Raw genomic sequence first — 20,308 nt, 5'->3', positions numbered from 1 at the left:
CACATTTTGGAAGAGGGAGCAGAATTTGTCTCTAAGTTACTGGCCACATATATGGGGCACCATTTTGATTCCATAGACATCAGTGCAAATGATGTTGTTGACTTCAATGTGATTAGGGACAGGACCACTATGGGTAGCCTGCAACTAAAGAGCAAAACCTGTCCTAACACAAAGCACAGGGCCCCATAGTTGGTCAAACTGATACAGTTTCACTGAGCAGGAAGGTGAACACTCCTATGAATTGTAGGAGTGGTTACAGCAAGAATTCATTTAGTGCCAAATTACACTGAGTGGTTGAGTAATCCTAAACAAATGCCATGTAATCTGCAGTAAGAATATTTGGTTAATTTTCTACACATCAGCATGCAGGTCACATAGTAATTACTATGGAAAAATACATACTAAATGTAATTCTAATGCTGTTTGTGGGGATTTTATATTATTATGTCTAATTGCATAGCAATGCCAAGTAAATCTTTTGTTGTCATATATAAGGAAATTATATTTATGTGCTGTAAAATGAAATATCTTTCACTAAAGAAATATTCCAAACATCCTGCAGTTTACCCAGCTCTTTAACTTGATATCAAGCTGCTAACAAAGTCTCTAATATAAGCTATAACATTTCTGACTTGTAAATGTTTGGTATCTTTAACTAGATCTTTAACCTTAACTTTAAATTTTCCAGCTTTTCAAAAAAATGTTTAATAACTAAATGTCCTGACAGTTAATATAATAGTTAACTAGTTAATGTTTATAAAGCACTTTGAACATAAGAAGTGGTAGATAACTTCTAAGTGTTATTATTACTATTCTAACAATGTAGTTCTACCATCACTTAATTGATGATTCAATACTACCCTAACTGTTTTTTAAAGATTTGTGTCTTGGAATCCCTTAAGACATTTAGTAAATATTTAAAAACACCAATATGCAAAAACTTTTTGCAGATTGTTATTTTCTTTTGACAGAGTAATTTTATTAAGATTGTAGATTTGATGTAAAGATTAGTACAAAGAGACTATATATAGCATAGTATCTAGTGACTGTAAATTCATTGAATCAATGCAGTTCAGCTGACAGTACTTACAAATGGTGCTGGCCTTTCCAGCAAGAGTGTTTTGTGGCTAAAAGAACACACTCTATAGATAGCAAAATGTATATGGGAAATTAAATTCCTTGTAGAAAATTAGGTTCCTTATGTGACACTAGTCATTGGCCTCTTTTTTCCAATACAACCAACTTTCCCACATTACCCTTCTTGTTGCTTACGTATTTGTCAGTTTAGTTGTAATGCACATAATTCACCAACTCAGGCCTACCAGCTCAGCTTCACAGCTGAATGGAGTGCATCCTGTTCTGAGACTGAATCACGCAGATGGGAGCTAGAACAGCAAAGTCAAAATCTGTGAGGAATCTCAATGCCTTAATGGTTCAAAATTTGTCAGGTATTCAGTAGGTAAAATACTGCTGTATATAACATCCACTAGAGAATCAGTCAGTTCAGTAGTAGTTGGTAGAGCTGGTCAGGAACTTTTCATCAAAATGTTTTTGTTTTGTTTTTTTGTGGGAAAATATAGATTTTGCTGGAATTTTGTATTTTCTTTTAGGAAAATATAAATGAAACGTTAAGTTCGACAGTAATCTGTAGTTGCTTGAGCTGCTGCAATGCCTCATAGGAGTTGTAGTTTGGGTGCCTCGCATCTCTATTGTCCTTTGTGGACTGGACACGCTGGTTAGACTCCATCTCCCATGATGCTCTGAAGACTCACCCTGGCTGAACCACCATGGTGTATAAAGGGAGATTTAGTCCAGCTGGGGCTCTTGACCCATAGAGGAAAATAGGGGCATAAGGCACCCAAAGTACAACTCTCATATGGCACTGCAGCAGCTCAGGGGGATACAGACTAACACTGAGCCAAGCTAAAGCAAAATGCTTTGATTTCATTCAACAAAGTGAAATGAAATGTTTTGCTATGGGAATGTCCAAATGTTTCTTGTTGACATTTCCAAACCAAGTTTTTTTGGAACTTTCCATTCCAAAAAAAAAAAAAAAAAAGTCAGTATTCTGATTCTCCTCCCTCCAGTTTGGGATGAAAACAAATTTCAAAATATGAGAATTTCCTGTGGGGTCAAAATTTTGAATTTTTACCAGCACTGATTGTTAGATAACAATGTTCTATTTCTAGGATCACTGATCAGCCAATGTTAGTTTTTATGAAGGTACAGTGTTTCCCTCCATTTTACACAGAGCATGTTGCCATTCAGTATCTGTAGTGGGTTGTGTGGTAATGGAATTTTAGAATAAGCCTGAATTTTGTAGTTCCTGTTTACTAGTGTAGTTTCCATTAACTAAGAAAAGCAACTGTTTCTTTATTAAGAACAAAATGTAGCTATCTTAATTCACCCCTGGACACTTAAAATACAGATTCCCCAACCCAAAAGCTATCAAAAATGAGAAAGTGGCCTCAAAAGAGTTTTATGGGGGGTGTTTTAGTCATCTGGGGTGTTAAACTGCAGGTTGCAGAAAACTTCAAAAATCCTTCTTCTGCCTAAGTGGTGACAGATCTTCAGGCTGCAGAAAGAGGGGAATTCTTAGTTTCTTACCTTGATCTGACTCTGGATCCTGAAGTAGAAGGTTTCATTCCACACTGGGTTTTTGCAGTCATTGACAGTTTTGGTCTGGATCTTTTCACATGTAGCTGTTGGCAACCACAGGCTCACATAGCAATCAGAGTGGCTTACTGTATAAAAAGAGGTACAGCATACCTCTTAGTACTCACTGTGTTAAGTGGCACTGAAGAAACTAGTGCACTGCACTAAAATTAAGTTGTATTCATTTAAAAACAGAGATTATGGTAACTGATATATAACACACCTGTCCAGTGTATCTTGCTGAGGAGAATGGAGACGATACTAAGATGGGGCAGAAAGAAAAAGGTCTTGATTTTTCCTTGTATAAATCCCAGTCAAGAGACAAATATATAGTTTTTAGAAAAGAGAGGAAGAGGAGGGACATTTCCCCCTCTAAACAGCCAAACAGTTTCTTAACCTTCCAAACTGCCAAGCTTGTAAACACACACACACACACACACACGTGTGATATCCTTTAGCAGTTGTGTGTGGAGAGGAGCCTGTTGACCTTTACCCACTCCTGTTCTGTGACTTTTTGAGACAGGTGGGATGGCTCCCTCTCTGCTTTGTCCTAAGCACTTTTGGAAGGTGGGATAGAAGTGGGGCGGTGAAAAGCAGACACAGAACCACTTCTGCTATAGAAAACAGTGGAAGATTTCCTCTTCTCATCCACAGAAGAACTCTCTGAATTAGAAGTTAACAGTCCTTACTAGCTGGATCCACCAGGAACCAGGTAGGGAGAGTGAGTGAGTAAAGATACTTTATCCCATATCTTAGAGGCATCCAAGTTAAAACATAACTCTGAAACTTCCAAGGCTGAAATGTGGGGGAAAATATTCAACAAAGACCTAAAATAAAGGCACACAAAAACAATTCATTTAAGAAACTTAAAATGCTGTGGGGGATTCATTTGTTTAACATGGTTAACCTTTTCTGTATCCTGAGTGCCATCATTTTTTATTCCATATGTAAATAGTTTTCACCATTAAAAGTGAGGATACATAAATTCATGTGAAACCTAACTAACACTGACTAAAACGAGTGATGTCCCTTGAAAAGAAAAACATTTGGAAGATAATGGTAGCTGGAAGAATGTGAGTGGGGAAGGATATCCAGATCTGTTTGGGGCACAGAAGCTATGAGTTTGTTTGTAGGAAGGAGTCAGGGCCTATTTGGTGGCTACAAAGACTACTTCTTGTCTTCTTTCTAAGAGTTAGAGAGGAAGGGCAGTAAGGGAGATCTGAGGACTTCTCTTCATGCTACCCTTGGTGTCATTATCTCTGTCTAGAGCTGTGTGAAAACCAAATTTTGATTTTGGGGGAAATTTCACAATTCTGAAATTTACTTTCATTCTGAATCAGAAGAAATGTCAAAATTTGGGATTTCTAGCAAAACAAAATATTCTGAAATATTTCATTTCAGATCAATCTAAACATTTCATTTAGATAAAATCAAAATGTTTTGTTTCAATTTTGACTTTTACTTTATTTACTATAATTTATCAAATAAAATAAGTTAAAATGAAAAGGTCAGTCATTGAACAAAAAATGTCAAAATGAATAGTTTTGAGTTTTTTTCTAAATGAAATTTTGGCAAAATCGATACATTCCCATGAGTTTGAATTTGTTGAATCAGCATTATTCAATGGAAAACTGTTCCATCTGAAAATTTTCAGCCAGCTTTAGCTCTGTTTCTTATTGCCTGGGTAATCTCTCCAGGCCTCCTGAATACACACAGTTCATGTCCCCATGTTCCCCCACTAATTTTCACTCTCCATGTTAGGTGGATCCTATGTTCTACTTCAGTTCACCTTTCCAAACTGGACCTACTCACACTCTCCCTCTTAGTTCTGGTGGTTTTTGGTTTCCTTCATGTTACTCTCTTCCCATTGTTGGTGACTCATCAGAGGAGTAAGGTGGGGCTGACACTACTGGTCAAAGGGGGAAGACAAGAGGCAAATTGCTGATTCAGCTCCTCTCCTCTCCTCTCCTTTCTCTGAGCCACAAAAGCCTAGCAAGAGGAGCAGAGGCAGCTACAGTTCTCAGATATGGGCCTGTGCCTAAATTCAGCTCTCAAGTGCATATGTATTATGACAGTCTTTAATTTCATGACCACATGCTATTTTTTCACAGAACCCCACCACCAGTATATTGCCTGAGTGCTTCACAAAATTGAATTAATGTATTCTAACACCTCTATAATGTGATGAAGGGGTGCTATTATCCCAGTTTTACAAATCGGGGAACTGCGGCACAGAGAGATTGAAGTAATGAAGTCCCAAATGGGTGCCCAATTTGAAATACCTAAGGCCTGATTTTTCAGAGTCCTTAGAATTATATAGCACTTTATATGTCCAAAGCACATATTTCATTGACTTCAGATGCAGTAGAGAGTGCTCAGCACTTCTGCAAATCAGACCCAAGGTCTCACGTTGGGCATGCAGAAAATGAGGAACAAGCAATTAGTGGTCACATGTGAACATTTTGTTTTAAGTGATTTGCCAAGCATCACATAGAAACTCTATGGCAGAGGCACAGATACAAGCCAGTTCTCCAGGGCAGCATGCAACTGCCTTAATCAGGAGGCCATTCTTGTATTCCTGCAACCCCGTGCTTCATTCACTACACATATTCCAACTTCCACAACAAGTGAGGCCAATAGCCTCCTTCACTATATAGAACATATCCATCCTGAGCAGGGTTTCTGTGAAAAAAATAGTAGGTGATCATGTAATTCAAGACTGTATCATAATGCACAAGAGAGCCAAATTACAGTTATACAGGCAATCTTAATTCTGGCATTGCCTAACTTTTGAGGGCTTGACTTTTCAACCTTAATAATGTTCTTATTTTGGATGCAATGTATTACCTTTATTGATTCCTCAACACCCAAGTCAATGATTATTTCACCAAAAGAAGTATTCAGTGTTGCTTGACATAGAATCATAGAAATGTAGGACTAGAAGAGACCTTGATAGGTCATCTAGGAAGGATTATGTATTATCAAGATCATCCCTGACAGGTGTTTGCTTAATCTGTTCTTAAAAACCTACAATGACGGAGATTCCACAACCTCCTTCAGTAATTTGCTCCATTGCTTAACTACTCTTACAATTAGGATATCTTTCATTGTTATATGCAGTGTAGTTGTAGCCACGTCGGTCCCAATATAGTAGAGAGACAAGATGGATCATAGGCGCCGACTCCATTGGTGCTCTAAGGGTTAAAACATCACTGAAAAAATATAGGAGGTGCTCAGCCCCATGAGCCACAGGATGGGCAGTGCGTATTAAAGGGGTGTATTAAATGGGGCAAGAAATGCCTGTCTTTGGAGGCGTGCTGGCCTGCTGCTTTTGGAGCACCACTTCCAGAAGCTCCCGAGAAGCGAGAGTGCCACCGGCACCTGGACTATGGCCCGGCCTACACTTCATTCCAAGGCCCTGCTCCCACTAAGCCTCTTCCCCCTGAGGCCCTACCCTCACTTCACTCCCCCACCCTCTTCTTCGCCCTCTCTCCCCCTCCCCTCCTTAAGACAGGATGGGGCAGAAAGGAGCAAGCGGCAGGCAGGGGGTGCTTCGGGGGAAGGGGCGGAGAAAAGTCAATGTCTGTGGATGAGATAATATCTTTTATTGGACCACCTTCTGTTGGTGAGAGAGACAAACTTTTGAGCCACAGAGCTCTTCTTCAGGTCTGGGCAAAGTACTCCAGCGTCACAACAAAATGCAAGGTGGAACAGATTGTTTTGCATAAGTAGTTAGCACATATTGTAAGGGATATTCAAAGTAAAGTGGCCCGTTAACACACAGGAAAATGATAAAAGACAACAACAACCTATCACCTGTGGGCGAACACTTTTCACAAAGCCATCACACTATATCTGACCTATGAGAGGAGCTCTAGGGCACATAGCCCCATCTTCTTCACCTACCAGGCAGTGCCCTTCCTGCCCCTGGGCCAATAATAGAAAACAGGACCTGTTGTTGATGGGTCTGTGTCTCACTGACTGGGATTGGCTCTATTTTGGCTACCAGCCCATGTCCTACCTCTATGACAGGAAAGAGGATGATTTTTAGTTGTGGCTTCTGTTCAAGTACTATTTTTTGTCTATTGACTGTTGTCCTTCAGGTGATAGCAACCCATTTTTGGCTTCTGGAGAGACTTTCTTCTGAGACAGTAAAAAAAACTTGAAAAAAAAAACACTTTGAAAAACTGCTGTAAGCCTACACCATTCAGGAATTCACACACTGAGGCCCCTTATGTCGAGGGTAACTGCACAAGTCACCAATAGTAAACTGTTTTTGTTGAAAAGGAAGTTTTATTTTTGTAATAGGGATTAGAGATAATGGTTTTATAAACAATAAACTTTTGCTTTCATCTATTTGTTACTTTTTTGTGTCCTCGTGTCCGCCAGTATTAACCCCGATATTTACCCAGAATACTGTGAAGTTAATTTTTGCCCTGATTTTCACCTGTTTTTTTCAGTTTTGAAATAAACATTGATACATTTCCAGGAAATTTTTAAAGATAAAAACCAAAAATGAAGTGCCTTAAATATATTTACGGTAGAGAAGAGCTAACTAGCAGAGCTGTGCATTTATAAGTATCACTTCAATATTATTTGTGCAACCTCTTCCCATAACCTTATTATCTTTTGCCAGTTGATATGCATAACAACTTAAAAAGCGCTCAATGAAACATTTCTGATGTAATGTGCCAGCATTCCTATTTCATAATTATAGAGTAAGGTGCAGAACACTACAGGATGGGAAACGTAAAATTTGGTCCTTTGTGTGACACCATGCTGTTCCCAGATTCAGTGTTGCAATCCTCTTTGTGCAAAACATATCTTTTTAGTCTGGGTAATAATTAAATTCTTGGTCAACATGCTCAGTCTTTGAGAAAACTCCTCTATGGAAAATGGGACATGTTTCCCACAGGGATTCTGGCTACATGCATATCAGGTTAGGGTTTACATATCTTGTAAAGATGTAGCTTGGTACTATGTATTTCCTTGTTTCTTTCAGGCTGGTTATATTGGCCTTATAAAACTGGTTGGTTATGTACTGGAGAGTCCTCTGAAATATACAATAATCCGCACTGCCACTGTGTCACTTGTACCATGGCTCATGTATCTTTTCCCTGGATATGGCCTGGGAGGCAATATTTTTATTCTTTCATACTGTACTTATGTGTGTGCTGGTGGTTTCTGTGCTATATGATATATTGCAATATTTCAGTTTATGATGAAGTGGGGGACCAGACTGGGTCCCAAGACCATGCCATTTTGCTTCCACATTGCAACCAACACACTGTAAACAGGGTCATATCCTACATCCTTTTACCTATGCTGGCATAGCTGCACTGATTCAGGGGGAAGGTTCTGGTTACTGATCATCCATATTTTAAAATAGTTTCCCAGATATAGATAAGACACAAATTAGAACTCATTTTCTGCATGCAAGAGGCAAGATCTTTCTGCCTCCCTGTTCACATAACTTTTCATCACTCTCTGTTTCTCATAAATTTTTTAAAGATGCCATGTTCATACTAATACATAGCTGCCCCATTATGAGATTGCTAGATAAGCATGTAAAAATAAAGAGACTTCAGATTGGGTCAGCAGCCATTGCTAACCGATAGACATTAACATTAGCTTTGGGGTAATAGTTTTAGAAAGAGCTTTGTTATTCATTTAATGTAATTGGTTCAGAATCAAGCTCAAAGAGGTAAAAACTAAGGCAAAGTAGAGTTACCTTCTGCTAACATCAAGTAAGACAACATACCACAAGTAGAGTTACAAAGAGTAGACCAAAGTCAGAGGTGATGTGCAAAGTGATGTAAGCTAGACTGCCTTACACTTACAGTCTCCCTGGGCCTAAATTTTCAAAAGTGGCCATTGATTTGGGATATCTCCATTTTTTAGTGTCCACCTGGGTCCTGATTTTCAGAGTTCCTGAAGCACCCTTATATCTGGAGCTGCAGGTGTTCAGCACCTATGAAAATCAGGTCAAAGATGTCTCAAACCAGACACCAAACTCAGTGCCTATTTTTTGAAAATGTGAGTCCTTTATAACTACTTTACCCACTTATCAATGCATAAGTGAGCATAAAGGGATTTAAGCTGATGTGAGTGAAATGTCAAGGAAATGGTGGAAGGTGTCAATTGCATTCACATTCTCCTGTTAGTTGCTTTTTTTTTTTTTTTTTGTTGCACGCCTCTCTTCTAGCCCCACCTGTGTGCCAGTCACATCAATTTATACTCTGACTCAGTGGGCCAAATTCAAAAGTAATGTGGCAGGGCAGAAGCACAAGTTACTTACTAGTAAGTCGGTGTGATGATGAGAGAGTCTAAGTAAACAAGAACTACTTAGTCTAAGGGAGGCCACATTGTTATAGCATGCATATTGAGGTGTGTGAAAAAGTGTAAATTACACCAATTTGGACTCCCTCAGTTTCACCTCTGAATTTAACCCTATGCCCAAGTACAATGGCAAGATTTAAACACACCCAAGAAGGGTAAAGCATATGGGAGTGTTCAGATTCCAAGCACAAACCACATATAGGTGTGAAGCCAAGAAAGAAAACACATGATTAAAAAGTATAGGCCTTTGGAAGAAAGAGACCGCATAGGCGTACTGGGCTCAATCTTCAACTCTGGCTCTACTCAGCACAAAGTGTCCTGAAAGTTTCCCCAAAAGGACAGCCGAGGGCTCTTCGCATAAAGCCATAGTAAGCAACCCTACCCCACCTGCTCCCTCACCACTTTTCAGAAGAGGCAGGTCAGGGGCATGGTCAAGATGGGAGGGTGAGGGTCAGACTGCACAGTGCTCTGTCTAAACCTTAGCTGGTACAATTGTTCTTATAGGACCCCTGCAGTCAACTTCACATAGATAACCTTTGGGCAGCTGCAAAATCAGAGGAGATAGCCAGCTGACTTAGAACCACGTTCTCCTGTCCTCAGGGCAGCTGAGGATTTGGCCCGCTATTTCATGTACGCATAGAGGAATAGCAAGTTACTGATATCACATGGTTGAGATGATCAGCCGTAATAAACTTTTGCCAAAACAAACTTTGGGCCTGATTTAATGCCCAGATGGAATGAATGGAAAGGCTCCCATTGATTTGAATAGGTATTGGACCAGGCCCTTTATGTTTAACATGGACGTTTTATTTTGACTAAAGAGTCCAATGCGTTTTTTAAAAAATGTCTAAAATACAAGGAAAGAGCGGTCTCTCTAGATCTCAAGCCCCAAAGTAAATAAACATCTTAGCAAAACTTTATGAAGTGCATCTAACCTCACAGGTCAATATGATTTTCTTAGATGTAGTGGAAAAAAGTGGGTTGCCAGATGGCCATGACAATACTGCTAATTTAAAATTAAGATTGTTCAAAATTCACGGAATACTATCTCAATGCACTCTGGAAACTGCGCTTGTCAGTGGAACAGTACAGGAACATTTCTCTTTAAAGCCAAAAAGAGCAGTCTCAACCCTGGTGTAACTCCATTCATTTCAATGACATCATAAAGACGCATCTGGCCCATCATGTTTTATTTATATGAGATGCTGGATTATTTCAGAAACACATGAGACAAGATATTGATATACATGTGAAAGAAAAACTGGACCTTTTCATTCCTGGGAAACAGTGTACCTTGTGACACTTCTTAATTTGTTTTGAACAATATGTTGTCTTTCTTGCTACACATTGAAGGTCATTTGACTAGTTATACTTGCACAATAATGTAACTACTGGTTCTCATGCAATACTCTGATAATCAACTCTGTAATCCTGTGATACTGTAGGTGTTTATGTATACCCTAGCAATATCAATCACTTTCTTTTTTTGACTTATGGTGCTTGCAATATTCAGTTACGTACTGATTACACTCAGAACTGGGAAAAATTTCTAGGAACAGTAGAGAGACTCACATGCATCTGCCCGACGGAGGTTTCTCATTCGTATTATTCTTACAGAAAGCAAGTAGCAAGGAGATAATTCCATCTGCAGAAGAATGATACATGAAAGACAAAGGTTAAATTTAAAGAAGCAATACCTAACAAACGAGCAACTAATCAAATACTGCATGACAATAAAATGTTCAGTTAAAATATGTTAATCATCAATCATTTTCTAGACTGATATCTGAAGCCATATTTACAGATTCACAGAACCAGGGATCATCATCATCAATGTATTCCATTATTTGTTTATTGTTAATGAAAGTGCAACTGTGTTTTTCTGAAAAATTCAGGGCCTACTTGTAAGTTTGGGTATTTTCACTGAGTTTTTAAAGGAAAGAAGGAAAAATTGCAGAGATGTATTTTGTTCTTGTTTGTTTTTTTACAAATAGTACAATTTTAATTCTATGAAAGCAACTTTCAACAATGCAGTACACAGGATTTGGTCTTCTCAGATACAGGAATCAGGCAAGCAGCAGGTATTCCTCTTTTTAGTGTGTTGGAGCCCTCTAGAGGGCAGAATTTACTCCATGATCCCCAGGTTGCTTCTAACCTCAAGTTAAGTACTTTGATACCTCCCTCAAGGTACTCACCATGGTGCATTTATTGCTTTGAACTGATTTATTGTAACTGCATTGTAGACTTAAGCTAAACTCAGTGATGGGTTTACAGAGGTTTGTGAGAATCTTTCCTCCAGTTTTGAGTCCCATGGGTTTGTACTGCTTGAGTTTCTGTGTGAATTTTAGGTTCAAACGAATCCAGAATATTACAATGAAACTCAGGTAAAACCACTAAGTTTAACTTTATTTAACCTAAAAATCATGCCAACATGAGTTTTACAATGTTTTGGTATAAAATGGAAAATAAGCCCTGCTTTCCTTGCAAAACTAACACACCTGTCTACAGATTTGAGTCTGTAAGAAAACCCCAACGTAGGTGAGCATCTCATGGTTTCAGGTATGGGATCACAAGTACTGCACAGCGCTGCTCTTTTGTGGAGGCAGCCAGCATGCTCACAATTTGTCTTTAGTGTTCTTAAGTTTCCTTTGCTAGATAAACATAAAAAGCATGGAAAGAAGGCAGAAAATTGAAAAAAGGATTGAGTATCTAACATCAGGCTCCTTCTATGTCATGTATGTGCTGCCTACACATAGGGCCAGATTCTTGTCTGTTGTAAATTGGCATAGTTACATCCATGTAAATGGAGTTATATCTGTTTACACCACCTGAGGGCATGTCTACACTGGAGCAGGAGATGTACAGTCTAGCTCATGCAGATAAACCCACACAGGCTCTCATCAAACTTCCACACTAAAAACAGAAGTGTAACTGTGGTGGCATGAGCTGAGAGATAGGGTAGCCACCCAAGTACAAATCCCCTCTGAAATCCCAGGTACGTACTGGGATTGGCTAGCCCATCCTATTGCTTGCGCTGCCATGGTTACACTTCTATTCTTAGCATGCTAGCGCTGTCAGAGCTAATATGGGTAAGTCTACACAAGCTGGACCAGCTCCAGTGTAGCCATACCCTGAAAATCTGAGTCACAGGGTCCATCAGGTGCACTATAGCGGGAACCCAGTAGTCCATGCACCCACTTCTCAGACTTTAATATTTAATCATTAAAAGGACAAGAAACAATACGAAAATGAGAAGAAGGAGGTAACTATGTTGCTTATAATGTAGGCTGCGGTGCTCTGAAACGCCCACTATAAAAGCACATAACCTTGCACAATGTAGACCCAAGAAATGCTGCATGTACTAAAGCCAACCTGACAGTTAACTCACATGTTAGAATTTGCACACAAACATCATGCAGTCTAAATGGGTAAAAGCCCATTTCAAAATGTGGGCTATTAAAAGCACTATGCACAAAAGTCTAATGAAAACTATTTTTAATATATCATTTTTAGCAAAAAGAATAGGACAGTCCCCCAAAAGAAAATCCCTTCTCACCCAATGTCACCTTCCCTGAGCAGATTAACTGAGAGAAAAGAAGGACTTTGCATAAGGAAACTCCTTAGTAAAGGACCCTCCACTATGAAAGTCCTATCACAAGTCTTCAATTGTTTCAATGTAGCGACTGTTAGCCTGAATGCCACTGCTGACTTTAATTGCTATTGTAGTACATGGGGAAGGAAATGGTCAGGACCTAAATAATATACATCTTTATTAAAGATCGAAGTCAGCACCTTAAATTGTGCCCAGAAGCAAATAGAAAGCCTGTGCTGATCCTGGAATATGGTATAATATGGTTCCGTACAACTGATTCTGAGTAACAGGAAAGCAGCTGTTTTCAGGTGTAAGTCCTCATATACTTCAGTGATGAGCACCAGATAAAAGTTCATAGTTGAGAGAAAGGAGAAGAGAAGACAGAAGCTTCAACAAGCAAAGAATACAGTGCAGCACCACACACACACACCACTCTGCAAGAAGAAACTCCAAACATGTCATCAGATTCAGATGAATATTTCTACCAAATTGGATGCAAACTGGACAAGAGACTCCTGAGTATGGCATCCTAAAAATAGAGGGTTCACTAGATTAAAAAAAAACCCAAAAAACAACTTTACAAATTCCTCATTGGGCGAAGAAGCATATTGAATGCAATCCTTCCCCACACTTCAGCAGTGCCTAATCATGTAAGGATCTAAAGGCACTCAGTGCCTTAGCATCATGATAATCCCTTTGCTAGTCAATTAGCCAAGTGACATGATACACAGAGTTAACATACACAGACCTTTTAAATTCAGATCATGAAATTACAGCATTTACACAAAACTCAGTATGGTTACAAAGCATCATGTTTAAAGCTTGCCTACATAAGAAAGTGGTATCAGTTTAAGTTAAGGCTTAATTTAAAATGGTGCAAAAGGCTATATGGATTCTGTTATATCTGTTTAAACCAGGTTTAATTTAGTTTACCTAAAGTGGATTAGAAATTGACAAACTAAAATAAGCCACTCAAACTGAAAGATCATCATGCTGCCTGCTTGCACCTGTTCAACTAAATGGTTTTAAAACTATTTAGGTTGAACCAATACACTCTTCTCATGTAGGCAAGGCTGTGTGGACAAGAAGCGATGTCTGCACTATGAGGTACATGTGAAATTCCCAGCTCACCTACACATACTCACACAAGCTCTCATCTGAACTAGTGCACTAAAAATGATAGTTTGGCCAAGTAGCATAGGCATTGGTATCAGCAGCACAAGCTAACTGCCCTGAGAACAAACCCACCTGTGGGTATGTATTTGGGGCAGCAAGCCAGTGCCACTGCCTGTGCTACATGGCTACATTACTATTCTTAGCACAAGAGCTCAAATGAGAGCTAGTGCAGGTATGCCTATGTGAGCTGGGAATCACACCCCTAGTTCATAGTGTAGACATACACAGAGAAACATAGGTAGTCACAAAACTAATTATAAACCTAAGTTTTGTAGTGCCCATTTATAATACTCCAGGTGCAAAGGAGGGAAGATAGTAGAAGGGATCTCTAGTGGGAGAGAGTTAGGATATTTTGGATACCTGAACTGTAAATGTCCATGTGACCCAGAGATCTCTTGGTGCCAACCAGCGGAGGATACAGAGTGCATAAGGGAGACAAGGAGCCTATGGTTCTGGTATGTGTGTAGGGATAATATGTAAGAAGTTCTATATATGTATTGAAAATTACGTTCTAAAGGTCTGACTTGGGGCTGGTCACCAAATGGTGATAAACAGGTTTCTTTCAGAAATAAGATGTTTATCATCAGTCTGCCTACATATACATTGAGTTTTGTGTACTTCGCAGTGAATGCCTAATTACAGACTGAGCCAAATGCTAATCAGGTGATTGCAAAATCGGGAGGGATGGTCCTAGACAGGAAAACACAAGCAGAGGGGGTTATCCTGTTTACAAGTGAAGACAATGGATTTTTGGGCTATCACTGTAGAGACAGAGACAAACTTTCCACTGAGGAATCCAGAGGACAGTGTGCTAATCTCATGAACAGAAGATCACAACCTGGTTGTAACACACTGGAAGTATTTTAGGTTAACTTTTCCTCTATATGACAAGACAATGTCTTGTTAGTTAAGTTTAGGCTCTGATATGCAATTTATGATTTTATTTTATACGTAACCCTTGTTTCTAGTATTTTATTTGCTATCTTTTGAATACTGGTCTTCGTTAAATAAACTTATATTTGCTTTCTTTATTAACAAATCTAGGTGTTGTGTGATGAGCACAGCTCTGTTCTTCAGTGTAACTGATAAGCTGCAATATATTATTCCTTTGGGAACAGAGGATCTGGGAATTCTGTGAATATCCAATGGATCAGGGGCTGAGCACTCCAGGGAAAGACATGCAGAGCTCTCAGAAGTGGGAGTGCGCCTATTGTTAACCTGTTAAGAGCAAGCCTGGAAGGCAGTGCATGCATTGCCAGAGGCCCTGGGTAACCCTGGGAAATGGTACAGTCCATGCTTTCAAATTTTGGGGTATCTTCTAAATTTAATTCTAAATTATTTGCATCTAGTTTAGGTCTGCTATGGAGAAGGTCTAGTTTGACTTTCTCCATACTAGTCTATGGAATTTCACTCAGTGGTTCCCAATCAAGCCCAATAACTTCTGGCTGAATTATAGCACCTCTTTTAGAAAGACATTCAATCTTGATTTAAAGATTTTAAGTGCTGGCAAATCCACTACATCCCTTGGTAATTTGTTCTAGTGGCTAATTACCCTTATATTTATCCTTTGCATTACACTTGCAAAGACCCCGATAAAAATTTATGCTTTAAGCTTACATTTACTGTTGCAACTGATTGATGTCATTTGAAACAAACTGTGTGGTTATTACAGCTGGTCAAACTATTTTTGTTATGAATTCAGTGTCCTTTTTTGATTCAGTAATTATATGCAAACAAATCCAAATTTCTGTGTTTGTATTCATTATCTATAAATATACAGATAGGCTAAAAGTGTTCAGTGAATCAGTTTGCACTGATTATTCATTAGTTGTGTTGCATGACTGGTCAGCAAAGTCAAATGGTATTATTTCTGCTCCATAACTGGATGTCTTTAACTTTTTCAACAGTAGAATAATGAAATTCCAGTATGACTTTTCAGAAAAATAATTATTTGTGAAACTTCCAGCATTCATAAATATTTTCGTTAATATCATTTGACCATCCAAATAATGAAAAACTTGTGATTCACAAGAAACCAAACTGACATTTCCATTCACAAATCAGGGTTTTGTTATTTTTCAAATAACTCTAGTATAATAGCTGTATTGCGACATTTAACACAGCACAGATTTTCTCACATTTTTAACTGCATAGAATGTGGAAACAAATGTCCATAGATTTCCAAGGTCCTCAGTCATGTACTATTTTGGACACCATTGCTGAACCTGAATTAGATTTTCATTTGAATCCCCTTATTTAGTTTTGAGGTGACTACCAGGGCCAGATTTACACCTTATGCGCCCCTAGGCAGAGCATCTTCAGTGCCCTCCCCCCCATAGCTGACCTTCATGTTTTCTGCATGGGGGGGGGGGGTGAGATGGGAGACGGGGCTGGCTGGGGCAGCTCTGAACGTGGGGGAAGAGGGGCTGGGGCTCTTCTTCCAGCCTGGCTGGGGGCGGAGCTCCGGGAAAGAAGAGGAGGAGCAAGGGGAGGGGCCAGAGTTCCATAGGCACAGGCCCCATTGGCCCATGTGGTAATCCGCCACTGTTTGGGACCCCCTATAATGTCAGCACTCCTAGGCATGTACCTACTGTGCCTAACTGAAAATCCAGCCCTGGTGACTACAGCATTAACTGTGTAGGCCCCAGCACTATGAAGTAGGCGTGAACCAGAGCAGGCCCAGACCATGAATACATATTTGAAGCTTAAGGGTTAATCCTCCCATTAAAAAAGAACAAAACTAGGCATTATAAATAGGGATGTTCCTGACACATTAATTGTTTGTTCACGCCACCCCAGGCTCCACTATGATAACTGACTGCTTGAATATATGAATGGGAACATCCAGCCTAAACATTTTGTGATTTAACATTTATTACACATTGGGGCCTGTTTGTAAAAATCTACGTATGAATGTTTGGAAACATCCTGAAATCTAATTGTAATAATTTAAAAGTGAAGTAAAGTGCCCAATGCGTATCAGGAATGTGGTTAATGTGTAAATCATGGGGCAATGAGAGGGCAAATAAAATTTCTTTTATTTCCTTTTAGTAAAATTAGTATTAATAAAATTGGTGTAGGTATTAAAATTTTATTATATTAATAATTAAATATAAAATAATGTACCGATGTAATAAAATTAAAATGTAATATTTTTTAGTAAGTATAAATAAGAAGTAAATGCAATTTGTGTCTGCTAAAATAAGACGGCAAGGAAGTAATTGCTGATGTAATGGTAGGAGGGAAAAAAAATGCTTTTGTTTAAAGAACTTTTACAACACAGTGGCCAAAGATAAAAATAATCGCGAAAAACAAAGAAGTTAACACCCAAAAACAAAAACAAAACAAAATTTAAAACAAAAATTAAAAAATAATAAAAAAGCTGTCACACTTGCGATATCAAATGTAATTAACAATTACATCAAACGAAAAACATAACAAAATCCATAAACCCAAAGTATAAAAATGGAATAAAAAAACCTGGACTTTGGACTCGTTCTGCGAACCCCAAGGAGCATCGTGTCGCGACTGACAGAGCGTGGCTCCATCCTCGTGTCTGAGTCACCTGGATAATGATTCAGCTCGATCAACACAGAGGCTGGTAATTGTATCCCTCCTGCAGAAGTGTGTGTGTGTGTGTGTGTGTATGTGTAAATGTGTTTTAGGCAATTGCTTTTTTACATATTTTCTGTATTCATAATAAACGCGGCACACTGCCTTGTCCCCTGAATAAGATCCTGCTGTTTATTTCATAAGTGTAACAACTGCACAGACAGACAGCAAACAATGTAATAGAGGGTATTTCTACACTTCAAGCTGGGGATGTGATTCCCAGCTCAAGGAAATATACCGGCGCTAGCTCTGACTGAGCTAGTGTGCTAAAAATAGAATGAAGCTGCAGTGGCATGAGCTAGCTGTCCCAGATACAGATCTGTCCAAGACACTAGGCATGTACTCAAGCGGGCTAGTCCCTCCTGCCACTTGTACTGCAGCAGTTACACTCTGTTTTTAGCACACTAGCCTGGTCAGAGGTAGCGTGGGTATGTCTCCTCAGCATGGGAATCACACCCCCAGCAGAACTCTCACCAATGTCACTGACATCTAATAAGAACAAAAATGGATCTATAACTGACCTCCTAGGAATCCCAGAAGCAATACTGACGTATCCAAAATTCCCTCCTCCCTCTGAAGCACTTTGTTATGCTGGTTTTGCTTCTAGCAGAGCAGATCGTGAGCAAATATCCTGGAAATCAGGGTTTAAGCATCCAAAAGACCTTTAACAACCATGTCATGAAAGGTGGCCAGAGGCAACTCTATTGAAGTTGATGGAGCAGCATCTACTTACACCATTGGTGAATTTGACTCAGAGTCAGTAACAAGAAATATTTTAGAATAGAAATTCCACCTTTTATAATTCCTGGTGATATTTAGAGAGGGTATATTTACCAAGCACCAAATCTAATGCAAAGAGAAATACAGAGATCAATTTTGAAATTCCCAAAATGAAATAAAATGTTTCAGCTAAACACAAGGGAGTTTCACCCATGAAGCTTGAACTGCTGCTATCACTAGTTATCTGTTTAAACAGTTGATGCTTAGCCAGCTTGTCCCAACCTTCCCTCCCTCCAGCTAAACTAGTTTGGTTTTGAAATCCTCAGATTTACAGTACCTTGCATTTAGTATTCCCCTGCACTGCACATTGATTCCCGTGCTTCATTTTGACATTTCCTAGAGGATTTGTTTTAATGGGTAGATTCTGAAAAGAGAGGAGAAAAGGTTAACATTGAAAAAAATAAAAACAACATCAGGCTTTATTATGAGTTCATAATTGCAGTAACCCATGCTGAAACCCTAAATTAGAATGGTTGTTCATTATGTCCCACTGTGTTTCAATCCTCACACTGGTGTCCCAACTACCAGGTCAGTACACACATTACACACTACACAACTGCTTTAATTGGTGTAACTGGGGTACAAGATAAGTACAAAACCCCAGGTAAGTGCCACCCTTTTGTATGAAACAACAGAGGAGGACTCCTCTCAGTTGTGGGACATCAAATCAACAAACCTGCTTCCTATAGACTCACCTTACAATAAAGTTTTGCTTTTTGTCTCAAATCTCAACTGTGTGCTCCCTCCTTCCTCTACTTATATATTTTTTTAAAATAAATAAATAAAAACTATGAAAAATGCAAAACAAAATCAACACAGATGATCTGAATTCCTAATATCTCTCCCAAGAGTTGTTTCCCCTTCCCTGTCATTTTCTTTTTGTTTTCCTTCCTTTCCCCAATGCCTGCTGCCATGTCTCATTTAGACTTCAAGGATGACATTTGAGCTGCATTGAAGTCAATGCAGATTTTGCCATTGATTTCAGAGAAACTAGGAATTCACTCTAAGTTCCTTTAGGCTGGGATATTGTCTTGCTCCCTGTCTGGAAAGAATCATGCACAGAAACTGGCACATAAATACTGTAATAAAGCAGGACTCGCATTACCTGCTTTGTGCTGTACACATCTGACCTGAAACCTTAAACAAACTTGATTTTAGGGCTTTCTTACCAGAGGTGAACTGGCACATGATGCCATTTTGGTCTCTGTTGCATGCAAGTCAAAGGTTACCACTGGTACATGAGTTGGCAGCGGCTCCTGAAACATGTTTGCAGTCTTTACTCTGGGAAGAGTCAATGAGAAGTTGTTTTATAAATTGACCTAGAGCTCCACCCTTCTCATCTCTGCAAGGAAAGGCGTCCCCTTCCCAGCCTCCTCCCACTACTATAGGAGTGTGACGAGTGCACTGGATGACTGTAAGGAGGAGGAGGAGATTTATTTTGCTTCTGTAGTAGGGCAACAGAGCTGGTAGGAAATTTTCCCGTGGAACTTTTTTATTTTTTTTAAATTGTAAAATGCTGATTCATCAAAATTGAAACATTCCGCAGGATCATCTTGTTTTCAGCAAAATTTGGACAGAAATCAGGCAGGTTTCTGAGGGAAATCACAGTGGTCTCCTCCACAGTCTGCTTGGTGGACTACCATTGAAACTGGGACTCAAGGGGTCCATCTACACAGCAAGCAGCAGCAAGTCTCAGAGTCTAGGTCAATACACTCGTGCTATGGCTCTTAAAAATAGCTACATAGATGTAGCAGCTCAGGCTCTGAAGCCTAGGGAAGAGCTGGGCTTCCAAGCCCAAGCCTGACCCCAAATGTCTATGCAGCTATTTTTAGCACCCTAGTGAAAGCCCTATAAGCCCAAATTTATGGACCCGAGTACTGCAGGCTGCAACTTGCTGTGTAGACATACCCTTGACGCCCCACTGTCTGGACTTGAGGGTTCCTAGCTTCTCAGCATCCCATCAGGTGGACATCTGGGGGGCCCATAGCTTGGGAAACATTTCCAAAAGATCAATACAAAAGGGCTTTTTTTTTTTTTTTTTTAAACTTTTTTCCAAATCCAATTTCAGACCCCCCATTCCATAGGGAATATTGAAATTTTGGAGTTTCATTCTGATGCGGAACGGAAATTGCTCCAAGCAGCTCTAGTGGGAAG

General features: G+C 39.3%; 1 protein-coding gene across 1 annotated transcript in view; it reads right to left on the bottom strand.

Annotated features, from left to right (window-relative positions):
- LOC137159517 (cytosolic phospholipase A2 epsilon-like) overlaps positions 1 to 19,419 on the bottom strand; it is a 48,188-nt gene extending 28,769 nt beyond the window's left edge. Inside the window, exons 1-4 of the mRNA XM_067557929.1 lie at positions 19,324 to 19,419; positions 18,432 to 18,518; positions 10,567 to 10,639; positions 2,608 to 2,744 (exon numbers count right to left, since the gene is read on the bottom strand). Of these exons, the coding sequence (XP_067414030.1) occupies positions 2,608 to 2,744; positions 10,567 to 10,639; positions 18,432 to 18,518; positions 19,324 to 19,419 (393 nt within the window). The remainder of the gene's footprint in view (positions 1 to 2,607; positions 2,745 to 10,566; positions 10,640 to 18,431; positions 18,519 to 19,323) is intronic.
- Between the last annotated feature and the right edge of the window lie 889 nt (positions 19,420 to 20,308).

Source organism: Emydura macquarii, unplaced genomic scaffold (genome assembly GCF_026122565.2).
Source record: "Emydura macquarii macquarii isolate MOO-44397 ecotype Brisbane River unplaced genomic scaffold, CSIRO-AGI_Emac_v2 contig_1876, whole genome shotgun sequence".
Taxonomy (NCBI): Eukaryota; Metazoa; Chordata; order Testudines; family Chelidae; genus Emydura; species Emydura macquarii.
This window is presented reverse-complemented; position numbering and strand designations above follow the sequence as displayed.